Source organism: Hyperoodon ampullatus (genome assembly GCF_949752795.1).
Source record: "Hyperoodon ampullatus genome assembly, chromosome: 11".
In the NCBI taxonomy this organism is placed as follows: domain Eukaryota; kingdom Metazoa; phylum Chordata; class Mammalia; order Artiodactyla; family Ziphiidae; genus Hyperoodon; species Hyperoodon ampullatus.
This window is the reverse complement of record NC_136924.1, coordinates 31,322,636-31,346,258: the sequence shown is the minus strand read 5'-3', so window position 1 is coordinate 31,346,258 and position 23,623 is coordinate 31,322,636. Positions and strand designations below refer to the sequence as shown.

The following is a 23,623-nucleotide window of genomic DNA, read 5'->3' as shown; positions in this document are numbered from 1 at the left end:
GACTGTGGAGCATGGCCGTTCCAGCACCTTCTACTGCTTTATCTTACCACACTACTCCCCCATTTCCTCCCTTTTTTGGAATTATCACCAAGAGGTACCTCAAAATCTTTGTATAATTAAAGTAAAAAGTTTGTATTTGAGGAAAAAATCCACAGGAGTAATTCTGCACAGGGTAGAATATTCCCCAAGGGAAACTTGCCTCTGGAGAAAAGAACTGTATCGTTGCCTCCATTTCACAGATTAGAACAGAGAAGTTAAGTGACAGTCCCAGTGTCACACAGCCAGGAAGCGTCAGAGACCAGATTCAGTCCCAAGTCTGTCTGACTTCAGACCCTAGCTCTTTGCAAAACCCTCTGCTTTGGCCCAAAGGTAGCAAGTGGGCTAAGGAGATGGGCCAGAGAGAACTTCCTGATGCAAAGTTTGTGACTCTTCTGGCTATGATTGGGAGATGGACAGTCATTTAACACAAGTGCAGTGTTTTGACTTCCTGGCCTGATTTGTCCTGGTTCCACCCATCCTGGACGAGCTAACTGCACTGTACAGAGCCTCTAGGACCTCTGTTTTTAACCAGTTTATTTGTGTGTATCAAAGCCCTTTTTCCAATTAGCCATTCAGCAGGTATTAACTGAACTTCTGTTAGGTACCTCTGGGCAGGTCCTCTGTCTTATTTCTGAACTCATTCATTTATTTATCAGCTCAGTTGTAAGCATTCTCTGGGTCTGTCTGCCAGGCCTGCCATAGGGATGGGTTCTCCTGCCCTGGAGAACTCAAGAGGGGACCCCGAGCAGCAAGATGAGTAGTGTTAAGGGAATAGCTTGTGGGTGGAGAAGAGACACGTGGCCAGCTGTGCTGCAGGGTCCAGGAAGGCATCCAAAGAGAAGGCTGGGAAGGACGAGGAGCAGAGAGAGCAGGGGGTAAATGGAGGCAAGAGGGAGAAAGAGCAACTTATATTTAGCTCAGTTAGAGCTCAGAATTTCATGATTTTTTCTTCCAGTGTTATAATCGACATACAGTGCTGTATAAGTTTAAGGTGTAGAGCATAATGATTTGACTTACATGCATCACGAAGTGATCACCACAGTGAGTTAATGAACATCCATCCTCTCACATAGATACAAAAGAAAAAGAAAAAAATATTTTTCCTTGTGACGAGAACTCCTAGGATTTACTCTCTTAAGTTTCACATGTAACATACAGCAGTGTTAGTAATATTTATCTTCTATATTACATCCCTAGCACTTATGTATCTTAAAACTGGAAGTTTATACCTTCTGACCACCTTCATCCAATGCCCCCTCCCCATCTCCCACACCTCTGGTAACCACAAACCTGATCTCCTTTTCTGTGAGTTTGGTTGGTTGGTTGGTTGGTTTTTAAAGTATAATTCCATGATTTTAAAGAGATTCATAATTGTTCAGAAGACATCCAGTTGTAAGAGGGCTGGGGGAAAAAAAAGTAAGCATAGCTTAGGAAGTCTGCATGCCCTTAAAAGCCAACATCAGGAGGCCAGCAAATTCCTTTATTTTCTGATCCCCACCCTCCCAATACAGAGTCCATCCATCCGGGATCCTCTTTGGTTATCGTGATTCCTAAGAGTCCCCCAGAATAATTGCTGACAGGTACAGCTCTCACCATGCTTCCCCTCCCCGACTTAACAGAAGCAGAAATTTGTTTCTGGGGAGACGTCTCACCCTGCATTAAAGAGCTCCTTAAAAGGATAAAGGGCTTGGTTCCACTTTCCCCTACCCCCTTCCTTCTTTCTGTGTTACTGGAAAAGTCATCAAGGGAAGGACACTGATGACTCTTGCCCAAAAGCTTGAACCAGGGATCATTTTGCACATTCTTGTTTTTTGTTGTTGTTTTTTTTGGTTTTTTGCGGTACGTGGGCCTCTCACTGCTGTGGCCTCTCCCGTCACGGAGCACAGGCTCCGGACGCGCAGGCTCAGCGGCCATGGCTCACGGGCCCAGCCGCTCCGCGGCACGTGGGATCCTCCCAGACCAGGGCCCGAACCCGTGTCCCCTGCATCGGCAGGCGGACTCTCAACCACTGCGCCACCAGGGAAGCCCCATTTTGCACATTCTTTAAAATGATTGACACCACAGAAAAGCTGGGTTTAGTTCTCCCTTCTCTTTCCCCAGCACGCAGTGCATGCCCCGCTAATCCAATTTGGAGGAAATCCTCTCCCGTGAACGGGACAGCCTGTGGGTTTGCCACATCAGGCTGGCAGAGAGCAGAGAGCACATCCATTCGTGAAGGTTCAGACCCCAAAGGGTTACCACGGCCTCCTTGCCTGCCAGATTCACTTTCTAGTAGATAGGGCCCTTTGTGTGCCCACGGGAATAATGTGAATAGTGCTAGCTAACATGTATTGAGCAGTTGTTATGAATGTGATACTTCAAATGGATTATTTACTTCTCTAACATTCACAGCAGCCCAAGAGGCAGGCACTCCTCACCGTTCTGCGGTATATCAGCTCGCTCAGGGCCTTTGCACTTGCAGCCGATTCTGCTGGGGTTCTCGCCCCATTATCAGCGTGGCATGCTCCCTCGCCTCCCGCAGGTCTTTGCTTAAATAACATCCCCTTCTCAGAGAAGCCTTCGCCAACCACCCGTTGAAAATTTCAACAGGTCCCCCACCTGAGTCTTCCTGCCTTTCTGTGCTCTATCATTATCATCATATATCATCTGTATGTTTAACCTACTTAGTTTGCTTATTGTCTGTCTTCTATTTGTGTAAAGCCTCCACGAGGATAAGGATTTCTGTTTTCAGAATGGGTTCTGGTACATAGGAGACTCTCAAACAGGTATCGACTGAGTGGAAAAAAAAAATGTAATGTCACCATAACCATTTTACAGGCTAGGAAAGAGAAGTCTACAGACATTCGCACACAGGCCCCAGGTTCTATGGAAAATAAGCAATGGATCCAGAATTAATCTTCATCTCGGGCCTCCAAGTCTTTACAACACTACAGGGCCAGCACTAGACCAAATCCAAAGCCTTCTCTAGAACTATGGTTGCTCTAGGAAACAAGGAGACAGAACTGCCTACTCACCCCATTGAAATGTCCCCTTGAAGTTGGCTTTGGTACGATAGGGATTCGCATTCATAGAAGAACTATCTCAGCCCCTCCTCTGCTCTGGACACTTGCTTATTGAGATCCAACTCCCCGGAAAGAATTCACTTCAGTTCAACACAAGTGCAGGTCATTATGCTCCTCTTGAGCAGACCAACTGTGTGCTGTAGATGGTGTTGGAAAGTGTGGGTACAGAGGACGTGAGATACAGGGCCACCTGTACGTATCTGCAGTCACTGCATCTTAACGTCGCAGGCGTAGACTGGGTTACGTAGTGCTTTTCTGCATCTGGTTTCCTGTACTAGTCACGTCCTACTTCATCTTCTCAACAACGGTATTAGAAAATGCATGGGCTTGGGAGCCGGATGAAACTGTGTTGGGCTTCTTACTTATTAGCTTCTTAGTTACTTACTCAGTATTTATGGGATGTTTTAAGGAATAGAGGTGATGGGCATCCCTAACACAGTACCTGGGACCCCTGCCTGGGGCCTGGCAGGTACCTAGTAGTGGGCTGCTGCCAGCTTTGTTAGCTATCAGTGTCATCATTTATTTTTGGTCAGCTTATGAGTGGTGGATTCAGTGCCTACAGGTGAATAGGAGCTTAGTTTGGGTTTTAAGAAAAGCTGCCCCAGGTAATAACAGTAGCACTTATTTAATTGAAACTAGCCTTTGTGTTAGTCACTGTGCTGCGTGGTCTACTTTATCTTTTTTAATCCTTATCACAGTCCTATGAGTTATTCTTTATACCTATTTTACAGAAGAGTACACTGAGCAGTAATTAGGTCACTTAACCAAGGTCATGCAGCTAGTAAGCATGGAGCTGACATGTGGATTGATGCTGGGACCTTTCATCTCTGTGGTCAGATCCCCACGTAATCCAAATATGGGACTTGGGAAGTGGCTCTCTTCTTGCTATCATTCTCAAACTAGTCAAGGAAGCAACAAAAAGTATCAAAGCTGGAGTCCATAGACTTACGTTCAAGTCCTTATTCTGCCATTTGCATAAGCATCCCAACTTTAGGACATTCAGCTCACTTCTCTGAGTCCTGGTCTCCCCATTTATGGAAGGTGAAGAGATTGCCCTAGATGATGTCCAGGGGTCCTTCCTACTGCATGGGCCTCTGATTCAGAGAGACAGCCCCTTCTTTCAGCCTGCTGCAAGCCTGCAGGATCAGCCACACTGCCATTGGAGTCAGAAAGACCTCGATGGAAACCTCAACTCTGCGGCTCATGAGCTGTACAACCTCAGTTTCCTTACATGTAAAAGAAGCGTGACCATCCCAATTTCACAGGGGCAGTCAGGGGATTAAATGAAATAACATACATGTAAATAGTCAGGATCCCATCATCTCCTCAGGTAATTCAAGGTATTTTAATGAAGGGACTGTTTATGGGATGGACAGAGAGCACTGAAGGTGTCGGCAAGGAGACTGAGGCACCGGAGACCAGCAGAAGCGGCAGCTGTTACCAGCTCTGGGCCAAGAGATACGTGTTAGTTTCCTAAGGCCGCCATAGCTCAGGACCACGAACTGGGTGGCTTAAACGGCAGGAATTTATCTTCTTACCATTTTGGAGGCTGGAAGTCCAAGATCAAGGGTTGGTTCCTTCTGAGACCTCTGGCCTTTCCTCGTGAGATGGCTGTCTCGTCCCTGTGTTTTCACATGGCCGTCCCTCTGTACCTGTCTGCCCAGGTTTCCTCTTCTTATAAGGATGCTGGTCCTCCTCGATTAGGAACCTCCAATGACCTCATTTTAAGTTAACACCTCTTTAAAGACCCCACCTCCAAATAGAGTCACATCCTGAGGTCCTGGGTGGGGGTTAGGACTCCAACATATGAATTGGGGGAGAGGGACACAGTTCAGCCCATAGTAAGATACGAAGAAGAGGTGATGCTGCCAGACACCAGTGAGAACTAGAGCCGTGGAGGTGGCTGCCCAGAGGAAGCTGCAGGGGAGGGGAGACAGGCCCCGCTGGAAACACCGCCCAGACTCGAGAGCGCGCAGGGAGGATGGCACCCTCCTTCCTCCCACCCTCCAGTCTGTCGCGATGCTTCCGACGGGGACTCTGCCCCCAGGGATCCCAGGCAATTCCGTCTGTGATGGCCGTGAGCTCTGCATACCTCCCCGGCTGTTCTTTCAGCACCTGCTTGTTCCTCGTGTGCATGAACGATTGAATGATGAAAAGGTACGTAGTGTGCCCTTCCGTGTGGGTTCACTTTGTTTAAGTTGGAAATGGCAGGAAGGCTCCTTGCCCTTCCACAGTCCACGAGCTCGGCGCTCAGTCAGGCTCTAGCACACGTGCAGCTGGTCCGCACTGCCTGGCTATCCGAGCCGTCTCACCCTTCTTGGTGAGCAAATGAGACATCATCCTGTGCAGTGAAGCATCTAGCCAGGCCGGTAGGGAGATGAAGGCTCAATATTTGTTAAAAATTAAAATCTCCATTCCAACAAGCCAGGCAGCAGATCGGACTTCTGTTCAGGGAGTAGTTATTTTTCAGTACCTGATAGAAAGCCCGTGGGGCTGTGGACTCCCCAGGCAGGCTCTGTGGCACTGTGCTCGGCTCTTGCATCTACCTCTGGCTTTTCTGAGCATCAAAACATGCTCCATTTTGTTCAGTGGGCATTTTAAGATCAACACCTCGGGCACTCTATATTTTTCCCCTATACAGATCCAGAAAATACTTTCTTCAAACTGAAAGAGACAGGCTGGAGAGTCTTTAATAACTACCTTAACTACAGTAGGTTTGCACTCAACAGAAATGTATACAAATGACACCAAAAGACATGTTCAAGAATGTTTATAACAGCTTTCAAAACTGGAAGCATCCCACGTGTCCGTCAGCAAGGTAATGGATAACTAGGGTGAGATATATTCATAGTGTAGGTAACGATCCAGAATTAAATGAACAGACTACAACATGCAGTAATGCAAATGGACTTCACAGAAATAATACTGAGCCAAAAGGCCAGTCATAAGAAAGGTGACGGGCTTCCCTGGTGGCGCAGTGGTTGAGAATCCGCCTGCCGATGCAAGAGACACGGGTTTGTGCCCCAGTCTGGGAGGATGCCGTGGAGCAGCTGGGCCCGTGAGCCATGGCCGCTGAGCCTGCACGTCCGGAGCCTGTGCTCCGCAACAGGAGAGGCCACAATAGGGAGAGGCCCGTGTACTGCAAAAAACGCCCCCCCCCCAAAAAAAAGAAGGGTGAATACTGTATGATTTGATTTATATATAATTCAGAACCTGATAAAACTGAACTATGGTGTAAGAATTCAGGATAATGGCAGGACAGTGGGTGTATGTGTGAATATAAGGGGGATTCTGGTCTGTTCATGATGTTCTGTTTCTTGGTCCAGGTTCTGATTACAATGGTGATTTCACTTTGTGAAAGTTCATCATGTTGTGTACTTAGGATCTGTGTACTTTTCTGAATGTATATTATACTTCAGTAAAAAGTTTACTTATAAAAATCTTGGTTAAAAAGTATTTGCCAGCCACCAAAGCCTTTATGTTCTCAGTCCTATCACAGTTCTGTTCAGTGAGAAGAAGAGATATGGTACAATTCTGATCTCTTAAAGGACCGCTCCCCATGACATGAGATCTGAACCCACCTCCTTTTAAAGGAACCAACCTTGCTTGCCCAGAACACACCTCTCTATTTCAGTGCCCACAGCACCTCCAAATGCTTCAGAGCAGGGACCACTGTGTTTTCCATTTCTGTGTACCTAGTGCCTGGCATGTAGAAGTCGCTTGATGGACATTTATTGAAAGAATTAATGAGTGAGTGAGTGACCAGTCTTTTATAAGGTCTGAGCAGCCCTTTATACTCCATCCATCCACACTTTCAGAAATCCCAGCAAAGTCAGGGAAGGCTTCAGGTGGAAGGATTTCCATTTTCTCTCTCTGATAAAGAGCTTTTGAGAAGAAAAAACACTTATAAATTAAAAGGTTCTACTTTCGCTTTTTATGATCAAAAGTGAGTCCTAGGTAAAATCAGCAGGGGATTTTAAAGTAAGTGAATTTTAACAAACTCACCTTCTATTGGGTCATCATGCATGAGAAGAGAACTCTAGCGCTTCAAAGCAGAAGAGAGGAAAGTCGAAATTATGTGGGTCATTGTCATAAACATTTCCAGGATGAGGGCCGGCATCTTCCCCAGAGCCTCCTGTGTAGCCAACCACTCAGTGCCCACTTAAAGTTTTGTTTCTCTGGTTCAAGCCAGTGAAGCCACAAGAAATGCTAAAGGACCAAAGAATAAATCTTCATTTTCGTGTATAAGCCCTTACAGTGCAGGTGGAGAGCTGAGAAAATGCAGGTGGAAGTGAAGGGAAAAGCAATATTCTGCCAGCTTCCTGGGGGAGAGCAGGGGCACAGGGAAGAGGTCCTGGTAAATAAGTCTAGAAGGTGTTGGATATGGTAACCGCCTTTGAGATTCACCATGCACACTGATAAAACCAACACTGTTTAACTTTATTTAACCCACTATCTCCTAAACTTATTTAGCATAGCTAACTACCTGCTTCCCACAACACCTATTAGCATCCTGCAGAAGGCCATGGAAAACACTGCCTTGAGGAATAAAAGGTTTAATCTGAAACCTGCTCTGAACTGGTCTGAAGGCATCAGGTAGCCACTTTGGACCTCAGTTTCTTCTTCTGAATTAAGGAAGCGCATGATCAGAATTGACCAAGTCAGTTCTAGCCGTATTCTTTAGCTTGGCTGAAGCATGAAAGCTGGCTCCATGGAAAGAAAGAAAGAAAGAAAGAAGACAAATGGCAGAACCTCCTCTTAAACAGCAGGTTTTCATAACATGAGCTTAAGGTTGTCCATTTGCTGAAAGGGTTTTAAGGCGTTCTCCTGGCCTGCAAGAGGTGGTCCAACACAGGCTGCGAGGTTGTGGACTCAGATGGAGAAAGAAGAGGATTTCTGTGCCGTGTGGGAGGGAGAGTTGATATAAGTTAGCTCTGGAACGGTGTGCTGATTTAAATATTTCTTGACTGCACCCCATGGTCCCTTATACCGGGTTAGAACCCACCTGTGCGAGCAGCTTCAGTCACACAGGGCCACCCTGCCTCTTCTGGCCTTGTATGCTTGGTCTCTCCCAGGTTCTGACACATGTAGTCTGGTTCTGGCCTGTGGTCTTCACAGAGTCCCCCAAACATTCACATTACTGTTCCTCCAGGAGCTCCCTGACTAGTTTTTGTTTTAGGCCACCGATTCAGCAAAGTCTCGCCATATTTACTATGGGCATGTACAGAGACACACATGCACACCAGGAGGCAGCATGGCGTGGCTGAAAGACCACAGGTCTAAGAGTGAGACTAATTTTGCCACTCACTAGCTAAGTGCGAGCCTTAGTTTCTTCATCTCAAAAATGGGGATAATTCCATCGACCTAGCAGGCTTGTCGTAAGAGTCGGAGGTCATCTAGGTATATGCACCTTGTCTTTAGGATACAGCAGTTGCTTAATAAATAGTAGGTGACAGTCATCAGCATTGTCACCATTTTTAATCTGTTCTCCCTTTTACAGTTGCATTGGTAAAAATCAATATCTGGCTCATTTTTTTAAAAAAGCATTATTTTCTCTCTCCACATCCACATCCAGCTTCCTTTCCCTGCCATATTGGCTACCGAGATGTTACTACATATTCAGTTTGGGGGAAAAAAACATTGTCCTCTGATCCACAGATGAAACAATGCCCTTCCTCTGGACCAGATGTTCACAGGAGAAGCCTTTGATTTTTAATTTATTTATTCATTTATTTATTTAGTGTTGGTCTCTTAAGCTCTCACGCAGCACAGCAGGAGAAGGTAAGGCTGTGTGAGCCCCATGCATCCCAGCCAGCTCCGTTGGGAGAGCCTTTCAAATTCAAGGCATGCTACCTCTGTGCAGAGTGCTGGCCTCCAGGGCAAAGGGCTTGCGCTGTGCTCCCAGACCCCAGTGGCAAGCATGGAAAGGGCAGATCATGCAGCAGCAAAGGCCAGAGTCAAGCTTTTTGGCACCCCTGTCCCCCTGACAGCAGGGAAGCAGTGTCAACGTCTGTCTGGGGGCACTTATTCCAAAGCCAAAGCTCTGTTGTTTCAGCTTGAAAGGGTCCAGTTTCAGAAGGAGCCACTTTCATCATTTTAACTAGGGTTCACTTAAAAAGCTTGTTCCCACATTGCATGTGTGCACATGATTTGGATTAATTCAAGTGGGAATCAAGCAAGTTTAATGTGTGATAATTAGGTACCTTAATGAAGAAATGTATAGTTTCTGTAACTGTTATTTACAGACTTTTAGGTACCACTTCATATTTCCAAAGGCCTTCACAATCATTAATTAGGGTATCTCCCCAGCACCATAGGAGTTAGGTCAATAAGTAGTTAGAGTTATGTTTCCCTGGAAATGTTGTTTTTTAGCTCTTGTACAATCTGGGTACAAACTCCCAACCTTTGAAGAAGCAGGCAGATTCTCTTATAAGTACATATTCGTGTGATTATATTTAACAGCTTAAACAGACTCCTTAGCTGCTTACGAATGTAATTTACTCACATGATTATTCCTGGGGTGGATTTTCTTTCCATCAGTTTCTTTTCTTCCTGTGGGTTGTATCCCTTAGTGGCCACTTGCAATAACCCCAAGGGACATCTTAGTCATGCTGGTGGTGACACCCTAAGTGACCATTGACAGAAGACTAAGAAGCAATATGGACCTGGCAATATGTCACCTTTTTTTTTTTTTTTTTTTTTGCGGTACGCCGGCCTCTCACTGCTGTGGCCTCTCCCGTTGCGGAGCACAGGCTCCGGACGCGCAGGCTCAGCAGCCATGGCTCACGGGCCCAGCCGCTCCGCAGCATGTGGGATCCTCCCAGACCGGGGCACGAACCCGTGTCCCCTGCATCAGCAGGCAGACTCTCAACCACTGCGCCACCAGGGAAGCCGTATGTCAAAATTTTTAAGTGTCCAGTACATTCTACACGCACAAGGAGATTTTTAGAGAGACCCGTGAGTTCAGGCTCATAGAGGTGTTTTGGGTATGGACATTTATTCTCAATGAATATTTCTCAAGTCAGCAATATTGAGTACTGTTCCTACTGTACTCAGTACTTTTTTTTTTTTGATGTCATAGAATCTTTACTTCAAGGTAGGAAATAATAAATCATGGCATATACCAGACGCTTTTACAGATATAATTTTTAAGTCCTTCTAATCATCTTGGAGTTAATGTGTGATTGTCCCCTTATTACAAATAAGGAACTGGGGCTTAGGATCCCAGTGACTTTTTTAAAGAGATACTGCAATAAGTGATCATATCAGGACTCAAACCCAGGACTTATGTTTCCAAGTCTAGCACAGTTTTCATGTTACACACAGCTCCCTTCTGTGATAGCTACAAAAATGCCTGTGTTCCTGGAATTCATTCTACTGCATCAATGTGAGGATACGGGGATATTTATTACACAAATAACCTGTGGTTAATTATAGATTTATGAGCAAAGACAAATGTTTTCACCCATGCTAGACAACTTTATGCAGCCTCTTTTTAATTGTCTTTTTTGAGAGAAGAGAGGGAAATGGGTCATTACCTTTTAAGGTCTGCTATTCAAATGTGGTAGAAAAGATCTGCTGCCTGATTGACATTCACAGCCCTGGAGGGAGAAGTCTGTCTGGCCTGACCTTCAGCAGGTAATCCTCTGCCTCTTTTAGATTTCAGTTTCGACATCAGTTATTTCAGGAAGCTTTTCCCGAATGGTCCCCCCACACCCAGATCACAGTCAGTTCCCCTGTCCCCGGTTCCCCACAGTTCTTCACGCATCTCCTATCTGTCACTGTTTTCCATTTTCTTGGTTACCCATCTCCCTTCCCTGTTAGGCCTTGCTCCCCAAGAACAAGGACCGTGTTTTACAAACTGCTGAGTCCCCAGTTAAGCCAGTGAATAGAACTGTGGGAGTTACTCAAAAGGTGCCTCTAAAATGAATTGTGTGTACATTATATTTCAACATCTGTATGCGCTGCAGTGTGCTCGCCACCAGAAGTTTAGTTTCCATCCATCACCCTACAGTTGACCCCTTTTATCCATTTCACCCTCTCCACCTTCCCCTCTGAGAACCACGACCCTATTCTCTGTATCTATGTGTGTATAATGTTGTACACATGAAACTTATATAATGTTATAAACCAATGTTACCCCCATCCATTTTTTTAAAAAACAAATTTAAGTTAGGTTGCACATAGTAGGTGCTCAATAAATAACTGTTGACTGAGTGAGTAAAAGAAGAGATGTGAAAGGGACTTTAAATGTAGATTCCATGAGTCTCTGTGATGGCCTGTTTTGTAAGAGAAAAGGAAGATGGGGCAATTCAAGATGTTTCAAGACAAATAGCACCATCAACACAGCAATCCTTGTACAACATGGGAGGCGGTACCCCAGCTGAGCGCTCGGAAGTGTGCCCAATGAATTGGGATTAGGATGTTTACTGCAGCACTGTTTATAAGAACAGAAACATGGGAAACAGCCAGAATGTCCTTCAGCAGCGGAATGCACAAGTAAACTGTGGTGCAGCTATACAAGGAATGAATAAAGTGATTACAATGAATAAACTAGACGCTGAAACCGTAACATGGTTAACTCTTAAAAGCCATAACATTGGGTGAAAAGGTAAGTTAGAGTAGAAAATATGCACTGTGAAACATACTGAAAATGCCATATATTGTTTATTAATATATGCATAGAGAATACAAATTAAAAAAACATGCAGGGAAATGAAACCCAGTCACTCCAGGATACTGGTTACCCTTGGGAAAGGGAGGGCTACAGTGATATGGTGGAACTTCTCATTTACCTGTGACATTTTATTATAAACAGCAAATGTGGCAGTATATTAACATTTATTAAATCGGGGTGGTAGGTTTTTGTCATATTAGTTTTGGTACTTTTCTGTTAGTTTGAAATAGTTCATGCTTCTAAAAATTAAAATCACACAAAGGAGAAGGTTGGGTAACTGGGAGAAGGACCCTACATTTCTGCCTTTAGTCTTCTGTTCTGGACCATCCCCCCACCTCTTTTCAACTAGCCTGGCAAACTATATGGAGTCACATCTGCCACTTAGGACTTGCTAAGTCTTAACACCATTTAAAAGCATCAGTTCTCAGCTCAGTCTCCAGAGACTGATAGATCTACCATTGATGCCTCCAGAGGCTTCAAAATGTGCATAAGTATCTTTCATCATTGTTTATAGTTTCTGCATTCCTCATTTTTTTCTATATATTGGAGCATCTAGCCCTAATTCTAAATCTAATTAGCATTAGTTTCTGCAATAAGATTTAGTGAAATTCTCTTTCATATGTGTGACTGGAATCTATTTTCTTGAATCCATCACTATATTCTCTTGTTTTGTAATGCTGTCAATTTCTCTTTCCTTTCTCCCCCAAGGAAGCAATCAAATAATACCCTTGTGGTGAATTTTGCTATTTCTAAAATTCCTCCCGTGTTTGGGGAACACTTTCAGTGGTGTGCTGGACCTAACTCCCCCTTGCTCAGGAGGGCCAGTTGTGCTCAGTCCTTCCCAACTGCTTGTTTGATGACATCACATCAGTAGCTCGAAATCGGCCACAATGAGAGTATTTACACCATGGCAATCAGCAGTCGCTACAAATCAAGGTTCGGGGTGTTTTTCCCCTGAAGAGCTAGCTGGTGGTTAAACATTTACCAGCCTACCACTAGGGGGCGTGACAGTTTTCTGAGTTTGCAAGGCAAGTAGCATTTTCTTCCTTTTACCCAGGTAGAAACCAAAAGTCAGAAAAGAAGGCCTTGGCCTGAGTCACAGAACTCCCCAGAGGCATTGCTGGGGCTCTGGTCTGTGTGGTATAGCTGAAGAAGCACCAGCTTTGGAGTCAGGCAGATCTGAGTTTGGATCTCGTAGAGCTGCTCTTGTACTGTGAACTGTTCAAGTGTTTGACCCACCCGCCCCCCTCAGTTTCCCCACCTGCAAAATAAGGATGACAATATTTACCTTATCAATGCGCAAAAAACCTAACAAAGCACAAGGGAGATATGCAATAAATATGATTTGCCCTTCTGACTTACAAGTTCAGATCTCTGTGTATTATCCCATTCTTCCCATAACCATATATATTTTATTTCAACTCTCTCTGCCTGAACAAACACCTTTCACTAAATAGTGAATATACTTTTGGGCTTCCCTGGTGGTGCAGTGGTTAAGAATCCACCCGCCAATGCAGGGGACACGGGTTCGAGCCGTGGTCCGGGAAGATCCCACATGCCACAGAGCAACTAAGCCCGTGCGCCACAACTACTAAGCCTGCGCTCTAGAGCCTGCGAGCCACAACTACTGAACCTGTGCTCTAGAGCCCGTGCTCCGCAACAAGAGAAGCTGCCACAATGAGAAGCCCGCTCGCCGCAACTAGAGAAAGCCCACTCGCAGTAACGAAGAGCCAAAAATAAATAAATAAATAAATTTATTTTTTAAAAGAATAGTGAGTATACTTTTTCTCCAAGTATGTGCCACTGGAGTAAGTAGAAAAAAGTCTCAGTGTTGACATTTACATGTGATTTGGGGATCAGTTTCTTTCCAGCAATCTTAGAAAATGTACTAGGTATCAACTAAGATCATTTTTCAACTGCCTGGAGTTTTATCCACTGACTGTTCTGCTGAGCTAAGCTTCCTGAGGAGTATTGACTTCGGAGGCCATCGGGGCCACAATTCCATCCACCAAAGTAACTGCAGTGGCCTGCAGGGACATTCTCTTGGCTGTTCATGTTCTGTGCTCTGTACTGTCTCTGCATGCTCTGACCGACCTGGTGGTAGACATTTGTTCCTAAGCCATTCAGCTAAGCCAAAATGTATTTTTCTTTTTAGACTTTTACTAATGTATTTTTACCTGAATAATACATTTAGTTGTTTTTAACATTTTAAAAAATACAAAGGTGTATACAATGGCAATTTCCCTTCCTAGACAATCCCCCCCTTCATTCAGGTCCCTCCCCATGAAAACTAACCCCCAAAAAAGAAGGTGAAAAGGAGGAGGAAGCAGCCTCTGACTATTAGTTTCTTATGAACCCAAAGGCTCTTGGAGCCCCATCTTGAACACCCAGCATCAGCACAGCCTTCACCATAGTTTCCATCTGTGTTGATTCTGTTGGACCAAAGAAGTCTGTTGAAACCAGGAATATTGCAACAAGCTTATATGGCTTATCAGTAGGTATAAAGCAAATTGGCAAAGACATACCCAGAATAAAGTCAGAGAGGATCTGCTTTGTTTCTGTAAAGATAAATGGCATATGTTGTATAAACACCATCCATCAGCTAACCCTAGGTAGGTTGTCATATATTTGCAGAAAAACATAAGAGAGAATCTGTGCTTACAGGTGATGTACTGTGTGTCAGGTGCAGTGCTAGGCTTTTTTTTTTTTTTTTTTTTTTGGTGGTAAAATAAACATAACATAAAAATGCCATTTTAACCATCTTTAAGTGTACAGTTCAATGGCGTTTGGTGCATTCACGTTGTTGTGCAACCATCAACAGCATCCATCTCCAGGGAGTGCTGGGCTCCTTTGCCCATCTCACTTAGTCCTTGGGACAGCTTCTGAGGTCTGTGTTAATGTTCTCCACACAATGAGGATATTTCAGAGAGATTGTTTAACGTCTCATCCTGAGTACCTGGCAGAGCCTGGGGTGAATCCAGTTGTGTTCATCTCCAAAACACGTAGACAGGTGTGCCTCGCTGTCTCTCTTACTGTCATTTTTTTCCTCTCTTCCATCCTATACTGTTGTCTAGGGGTGATCCTGCTGCTTCTGGATAAACTGCGGAAGATGAAGTGGGAGCAGATGTGGAGGCTGACCGCAGAGAGGGAGTTGATGGGCATGCTGTCCACATCCTTAGCTGATCAGGTCAGTAGCCAGCTTAGAAGGTACTGTTATTCCTGAGCACGCTGCTGCTGTTTCTCAAACTTGCAAGTGGCTGAGTCTGCATTATTTTTCCAGATCTGTATGACTGCTTACTTGGATAGATCTGCCTTGTACTTGCCAGCCTAAGACAACAGCACTCCCCTTAGTTCATTCCCCTTGTTCATTCGTGTGTGTGTTCAGCAGACTTGCCCTGCACACTGTGCGTGCCAGGGAATATGTTCAGAAATAGGATTACAGAGATAAATGAAGGACACAGTCCTTGGCCTCAGAGAGCTCATAGTTTATTGAAGAAGAGTCATAAGTAAATGATAATTTGGTGTGTTAGGAGGTCACAGTCTTCATCTTGGTGTAGAACATCCAGTGCCTGCCCCCTGAGATTCCAGAATACCAAGGCATATTTCCCAGACAAGGTTCCATTTTCCTTTCTGGCAAATAGAATCTAACTTTTTTTTTTTTTTGGTACGCGGGTCTCTCACTGTTGTGGCCTCTCCCGTTGTGGAGCACAGGCTCCGGACGTGCAGGCTCAGCGGCCATGGCCCACGGGCCCAGCCGCTCCGCAGCATTTGGGATCCTCCCAGACCGGGGCACGAACCCACGTCCCCTGCATCGGCAGGCGGACTCTCAACCACTGCGCCACCAGGGAAGCCCTAGAATCTAAGTTTTGAAGCAAATCCTTTTGCTTAAATCCTATACTATGACCCCATCCTCAAGGGAAATGCATTTAAATAGAAGGAACAAACCTCCTTGGCTGGTGAAACCAGCTTTTAATCCAGGCAATCTGAAAAAGCCCATGAACTCCACCAACATAAATTCATTAAAACCCCATTTCTCATTTTGGCTAAGAAATACAGAGGCCTGAGCCTTTGACGTTGAATCTACCAGGGTCACACATCTAGATTATGAGTTTCCCATGGTATAAATGGCCATCTTGAAATGTAAAGACGATTTCTCTGAGTTCTCTGCATTTTATCCTTTCCTGTTTAACCAAAAAGCAAGCTCACTCTCCCTGTTTTTGTTCAACATTCAGTTGTCTGATTTGTTGAATTTTTGCAAAGTTTTCTAATGTGGAGGAAACAAGAAACTCTGTGGTGTTAGTTTACTATTTTTTTTAGCATTGTATTTCCCAAGCAGCCAGAAACTGATTTCCTTTTTCAAATGTGAGATATGGTATAATGAATGAGTTAAAAATTACCCAGGTAGCTGTTTTAAACCTGAGGGGAAAATTGTCCTCCATCATCATATTTCAAGTCAGGTCATAATGACTTGAGTGTGTCCCCAAAAGCTAGCAATTTCCTGTCCGTGTCCAATGAGGATAGTTTATTCAGCCATCTCCTGCGAAGGCCCATAATTCACCTCCCGACACCACCTGTCAGCAGCTAGTTAATATGTGTGGCCTGGCTGGTGCAAGAGCTTGGAGAAGAGCTGGAAAGAAGTAAAGCCTCCCTAGAAAAGTCAGAGTTGGATTTGGAAATGCGGAGCACAGGCACAGGCACCCTGGCCCGCAGGAATCCCAGGTGCATCCATCATCGAGTCTGCCCAGCGCCCCAGGGAATGCTGCTGAAGCAGGATATATAATTTGTCTCAGCCCCTCAATAGGGAAAGCAACCTGTCATCACGCAGTTTCCTCTCCAGGAGGCTCAGGATGGATGACACAGGGTTCCTCGGTGAGGTGAGAAGAGGGGTGGAAAAGTGACTTCATTTATTTTATGCTGGCTCGGGTGGAAAAGATGCTCCGTGTCTGCCCCCTTTGCTGGATGGTGCTCACTGAGACCAGCAGGACCCGTGAGCTTCAAGTCAGTGTGGGGCATTCCCCCCTCTCTATCCAAACATGACTGCTTGGTCTCTAGAGATAAAAGGCAAGGGAAAGGCCCTGAAGTGCAAGTGAGCCTGTGCTCTGAGCAGGAGGCTCAAGAGAGATTGCACAGGAGATGTGGTGCCTCAAGAGCCAGCGTCACAAGCTGAGCCCATCTGACTGTTTTGACTGTATCTCTGGCTTTTATCCCCTAGGATATTTTCAACGCTGTCATCAAACAAAACCCCTTCCTCGTGTATCAGCTCCCCTGCTTCTGGAACGTGCAGCTGTCAGACCACACCCGCTCTGAGCAGTGCTACAGAGACGTGTCTGATCTAAAGGTAGGGTAAGGAAGGCCCTGGTGGGCGGTGGCAGAGGGAAGCTGGATGGGGCAGCGCCCTTCAGGGGGATGATTGGCTCAGAGCTTTGTGTGCAGTGTGGTGAGAGAGAGAGAGAAGGGCGCAGAAGAGCAAAAAGAATGGGCTTTTATTCTTTGTTTTGTTCCCCACCCCCTGCCCTGTTTTGGCTTTCTGGAAAGCATCAGGCCTCCCAGCACAAGAACCAGCTTGTGTGGTTATTCTTCCTGCTACCTGCTGCTGGCTGTTTTGGTTCATGTTGGCTCCCCAAATCCAGTCATTTAATTCAAATGAAAACATTTATTGAGGGCCTCCTTTGTGCCAGGTGCTGTAGATATGGATATGAATAACTTATTTTCTACTTTCAAATCATTCTTGGCAGAGAGGAGCAGAGAGACATATAAGGAAATAAATGTAAAAAAATACGACAGATGCTATGATAGTTATGGATGAGGTGAGATGCCAGCAGGGAGAAAGGACAGTGATAGAAAAGCCTTTATCATTGGTCTCTAAGTACCAAACACAGTGGTAAGGCCTGACAGGAGACAGACAAAGAAGAAGGGGTGTGTGTATCAATTACCTACTGCCACAGATAATGCTGCGTAACAAACTATTCTAATAGGGGCTTAAATCATCAACCATGTATTTAGTTGATGAGTCCACAGGTTGACTGGATGGTTGTCTGATATTCACTGGCTTAGCCAAATGTCTGTGGTCAGCTTCAGATGGGGTGGCTGTGGCTAGGGCAACTTGGTTCTCCTCCAGTGTCTCCTATGTCCTGTCAGCAGGCCAGTCTAGCTTGTTCTCATGGCAAAGCAGAGGTGGAAAAGGAAGCCCTAGGGCACACAAGGAAACCCGAGTCCTTTTTGCTGACATCCTATGTGCCAAAGTAACTGTGTGGCTGAGCCCAGAGTTAAGGGGTGTGTTAGAATTCCCTACCTATAGTCGTGAAGGGTTGAAAGAGTGAAGAACTGACCTCAGCTATTAAATGACAGATTAATGATTTGAACCCAGGCCTGTCTGACACCAAGTGTGTTTGCCCTCTGGCTGTAACAGAAGAACTAGATACATGCATCCATAGAGAGTTTGTTTCATTTAAAATTTATACCCATTGCCCAGGTGACGATGTGGTAACAATAATTGCAAGTTATAAAAAGGAAAAAGGGACCCAAACCTTGCTTTTCTAACAAGTCAGGCTTCTCTTATTGGTTTCTGGTCCATATCCACATTATGTACATATTATGTCTTATTTATAGTCACAATTTACATGGAATTTTGTATTCTTCCATTGCTTAGCCATTCTGGTTACCTTAGTTGTTTTCAAACTTTCACAAATATAAATATTAAACAGCTCAAAGTTCACACCTTCTCAGGAGTGAAATCACAGAGTCAAAAATAAAGAACTGTTTTTTAACGCACTTGAAGTTCATTGCAAAATCTTTAAAACAGAAGTACCTGCATTATTCATTCTTTAAATCGGCATTTATGAAATTCCTTCAATATGTCATGTATTTGTTAGACATAAGGAAAATAGATGAAATGCACAGGAATATTTCCGAGAATATCATAAACTAAAAGTTCAAAGGGGAGGAAAATAAAACTAACCCTATAAAGAACACCTAAAAATGCTGCATAAAATTTTTTTTAATGTTTTGAAAGCATAGCTGATCAGTTCATAAATTAGATGAAGTAATAAGCAGAGGCCAAAGAGCAGTAATAAAGTGTGACTCCAGAATGATAAGCAAAAAACAGCTGCATCTGACATTTGCTGGGTATTTGCTTATCCTTGGTATCTGGGAGCCTGGTATAAATGTAGGTAGCTGTATAATTATTGTTCAAACAAGGGAATACTACCATGGGTTGCACTGGGATAATAGGCCTAAATCAAAATCAGGCAACCCATACGTATAGCCATTCTGTTGAAATGCTATGTGTGGGAACTTGGGCCCCAACACGAAAAAACACAATTAGAAGACCCTGGCATAAAGTCAAGATCCATGAAGAGTGATATCCTCGGTAGATAAACAGTTTAAAAACCCATAGTATAGGAGGAAACAGCAGAGATTGTTGCCTGTTTCATTCTTTGCTTTTGGTGGAATAAGGGAGAAATGTTTCCCCTGAGAATTCCTAACTTCAAGCCTGTACTCATATTATTTGGGGAGCTAAAATTATATGTGTAGGGCAGAAATACAAAGAAAAAAATGAAAAATTTCCAGACCCCTGGGAGAAACAAACAGAAATCTGATCTTGAAGAATACTCTCAAAAACAAGACTTCAGAATCCTTTAGGTGGAGTTTCTAGAAAAATGAGTTCTCAGTCAGTTATCACTGAACACACAAGGAAGTAAGCTACCATGAGAGAGGGCAGAAACTGACCATAGAATTAAACCTCAAAGACTACAAGTATTAGACTCATCAGGCATGAAACATAATATAAGCATTTGTATTGTATAAAAAATAAAAAAAGAATATTGAAAGTATGTTAGAGGAACAAGAGATTCTCAAAGATGAATAGGCCTATTTAGATCAACTAGGACTTGTAGAAGTGAAAAATATAATTATTGAAATTATAAATTAAATAAATGTGTTAAGCAGTAGATTAGACCCAGCTGAAGAGAGACTTAGTGAACAGGAAGAGATATCTAAGGAAATTACCCAAAACACACACACTGAAAAAAAGAGATAGAAAAATAAAGGGAAGTTAAGATATTGGGATATGTCTAATTAGATTATCAGAAGGAGATAAAGAGAAAATTGGAAGTGAGGCATCATTGGATGGGGTGGTGAATGGGAATTTTTCAGAACTGTTAAAAGGTATCCATAGATACAAGAAGGATTGTGTTTACCAGGCAGTGTAAAGAGAAAGCCATATTTAGACTTACAGTAGTGAAATTGCAGCACCCTAAAGAAAGTTGATTTTAAAAATAGCCAAAGAGAAAAGACAGATCCTCTACAAAGAAATTCCACATGTGTGATGAGAGTTCCAATGGCAGAAGCCAGAAAAGATGAGAAAGAATATCTTCAATGTGCTGAGAGACAATAACAACACACTGTATACCTAGCAAAACAATCTTTCAAACATGAGAGAGGAATATCCACATGAGTAAAAACAAAGAGAATTTACCACCAAAATACTTATGCAAAGAAACGTCCAAAGGAAAATGTACTTTGGAATCCTTTGGAAAATGATTCCAGATTCAAAAAGGAATGTTGAACAAACAAATTAGAAATGTATTGAAGCTCTGAACAGTTTCTAAATGATAGCAATAGTAGTAATAATAATGTAATTTAAAACATTAAAAACATTATACCTAAATTATCAGGCAGTGACATCATGTAAGTCAGGAGGGAAGTGATGAGAATTAAAGTACTCTTTGAGGTCATTGCTTTGTTGAGGAGGGGGATGAGATATTAAATTTAGCTGCTAAGCTAAGTATGCATGCTAACATTTCAAGGTTAAGCTCTAAAAGAATTGGAAAAAATGGGTGGGATGGAATGGAATAAGAAAAACCAAAATAACCAAAGTACCTCAATCGTTTAAAAGATGAATTAGATGCAAGAAAAGAAAAATAAATAAGAGTATAGAAAAAATAGGGGGAAATAGAGAACAAGAAATCAAAATGATATAAATAAGTCCAGATATATCAGTAATCAAATAAACTAATTTTGCCAGTGAGAAGATAGGTTGTCAGATTGACTAGGAAGCAATATTCAACATATGCTATTTATAAGAGACATGCCTGATACAAAACTACCCAGAAAGGTTGACAGTAAAATTATGGGAAAAGAATATCAGGTAGATATCATCCCAAATAAAACTGGGTGACTATCTTGATATCAGACAAAGCCTTGGTAGGTACAGAGATGGTCACAACTTAAAAACAAAAAGTTCACCAAGAAGATATAAATGCAGATTCATTTACTCAGTCTCTTAATGTTTTTGAGCCCAGTGATTCTTCCGAGTTCTAGGAATACAACAAAGATTAAAGCAAACAAAAGCCTCTCACATGTGGAACTTTCTCTCTAGGAGATAAAGCAGAGTTATAGGACATAATAAGAGAATACTGTGAACAAAATTATGTCAATAAATTTGAAAACTGTGAAAGGAACATATTCCTAGAAATGTATAATTTATCAAAACTGACTTAAGAAAAAAATATAAAGTCTGGATTATTTTCTAGTCATTAAACTTTCTTACAAAGAAAATAGTACCCCTCAATAGATAGTGAGAAGAAGGTGTTCTACCAATTTTTTTTTTAATCAAAAGGTATTTCCAGTTTTTAGTCAACTTTTCCAAGGAATAGGAAAAGAGGAACACTTTTTAACTCATTCAGTGAGGCCAGGATATCCTTGATAAAAACCAGACAAGGAGATTACAAGAAAGGAAAATTGCAGGCCTGTCTCATTCAGGAATACTGATGTAAAAATCTTAAGCAAAATATTAGCAGACTGAATCCAGCCATTTATAAAATAGATCATACATCATGGCCAAGTTGGGTTTATTCCAGGAAATACAAGAGTGATCTAACATTGAAAAAAATCCACAAGTGTCATTTAGCATGTTAACAGATTAAAGGAGAAATACCATCTGATTATCTAAATAGATGCAGGAAAATTATTTGATAAAATTAAATATTCACTTGTGACAAAACCTCTTATGAACAGAATCTACTGAAAACCTACAGCAAACTTTTGCTGAGCATTTGCTTAGGGTTCTGCTAAATAATTAAAAGAAAACAGTAGAGTGCCCACGAGCACCCACACATTTATGGAAATTTGATACATGACAAGGTGCATTGCTGGCCATTGGAGAAAGGATGTAATTTTCTGTAAATGGTGTTGAGACACCTGATTATGTATGATAATCAGGAAAAACTGAAAATGGGTCCCTGTCTCACACCATATACAAAACTTACTCCGATGATTAGAGACGTCAAAGTGAAAGGCCAAATTAAATGTTGATTTTTTAAAAATTAGGAAATTAGCCTATGACCTTAGAATAGGGAAAACACCAAAAGCATATATCATAAATGAAAGAGTCAATGAATTCAACCACGTTGAAATTAATAACTCCATCAAAGTGGCATCAAAAAGAGAAAAGAGGGCTTCCCTGGTGGCGCAGTGGTTGCGAGTCCGCCTGCCGATGCAGGGGATGTGGGTTCGTGCCCCGGTCTGGGAAGATCCCACATGCCGCGGAGCGGCTGGGCCCGTGAGCCATGGCCGCTGAGCCTGCGCGTCCGGAGCCTGTGCTCCGCAACGGGAGAGGCCACAGCAGTGAGAAGCCCGCGTACCGCAAAAAAAAAAAAAAAAAAAAAAAAAAAGAGAAAAGAAAAAAAGTTTCAACATATACAACTAAGGACTAGTAAACAAAGTATACAAAAATTTTTAAGAGAAATGTGTAGAATATAAATTCATTTCACAGAATTGCAAAGAAAATGGCCAATAAACACTTGAAAAGATGTACAACCTCCTTGTTAATCAGGGAAGTGAAAATTAAGACCACAAATAATTGAAAAAGTGGTACTAATGAAGTCTCACTTAACAGTAAGAACTCTCCTGTAGTGTTGATGGGAGTGTAAATGTATACAACCAAATTGGGAAAACACTTTGGCACCATATTGTAAACTTGAAGTAATACCTATTTTACAATCTAGGGCTTGGATGTAATTGGTCAAAAATTGCAGAAAGCATTCCACCAGCTACCAGCGGGCAAATGGTGACAGATTGAAGTCAGGCCATGTGTCCTCATAATAAATGGCATTGTTTGACTAGGCAGCGGCACAGTAGACTTAAAAGCTCAAGTCTTATTTTCATATCCAAAAGAAAAACAATAAACTTCCACAAAAATCAGTGCAACTAAAAACCTTGGCAGGCCTTAATTGAAAAAGGAAGGAAATTCTGACAGCCTACAACGTGGATGACCTTTGAAGACATGCTAAGTGAAATACTCCAAACACAAAAGGACAAATATTGTATGACTCCACTTATATGAGATAACTAAAATACTCAAATTCATAGACACAGGAAGTAGAATAAAGGTTACTAGGAGCTGGGGTGAGGGGAGAATATGGAGTTAATGGGTACGGAGTTTGAGTATGGGATGATGAAAAAGTTCTGGAGATGGATAGCGGTGATGGTTGTACAACAATGTGAATGTACTTAAGGGCACTGAACTATACACTTAAAAATGGTTAAAATGGTAAATTGTATGTATATTTTACCACAATAAAAAAAAAAATCTGGGGCTTCCCTGGTGGCTCAGTGGTTAAGAATCCGCCTGCCAGTGCAGGGAACACGAGTTTGAACCCTGGTCCAGGTAGATCCCACATGCCGCAGAGCAGCTAAGCCTGTGTGCCACAACTACTGAGTTTGTGCTCTAGAGCCCGCGAGCCACAACTACTGAAGCCCACACGCCTAGAGCCTGTACTTCTGAACAAGAGAAGCCACCACAATGAGAAGCCTGCGCACTGCAATGAAGAGTAGCCCCCGCTCC

At 43.0% G+C, this 23,623-nt stretch overlaps 1 protein-coding gene across 4 annotated transcripts in view; it reads left to right on the top strand.

The window, feature by feature from the left end:
* LARGE1 (LARGE xylosyl- and glucuronyltransferase 1) overlaps window positions 1–23,623 on the top strand; it is a gene marked incomplete at its 5' end in the record, with an annotated part of 449,451 nt that overhangs the window by 355,270 nt on the left and 70,558 nt on the right. For all 4 annotated transcript variants that reach the window (XM_079714495.1, XM_079714492.1, XM_079714494.1 and 1 more), the window contains 2 exons: window positions 14,853–14,965; window positions 16,991–17,116. In XM_079714495.1, the coding sequence (XP_079570621.1) occupies window positions 14,853–14,965; window positions 16,991–17,116 (239 nt within the window). The remainder of the gene's footprint in view (window positions 1–14,852; window positions 14,966–16,990; window positions 17,117–23,623) is intronic.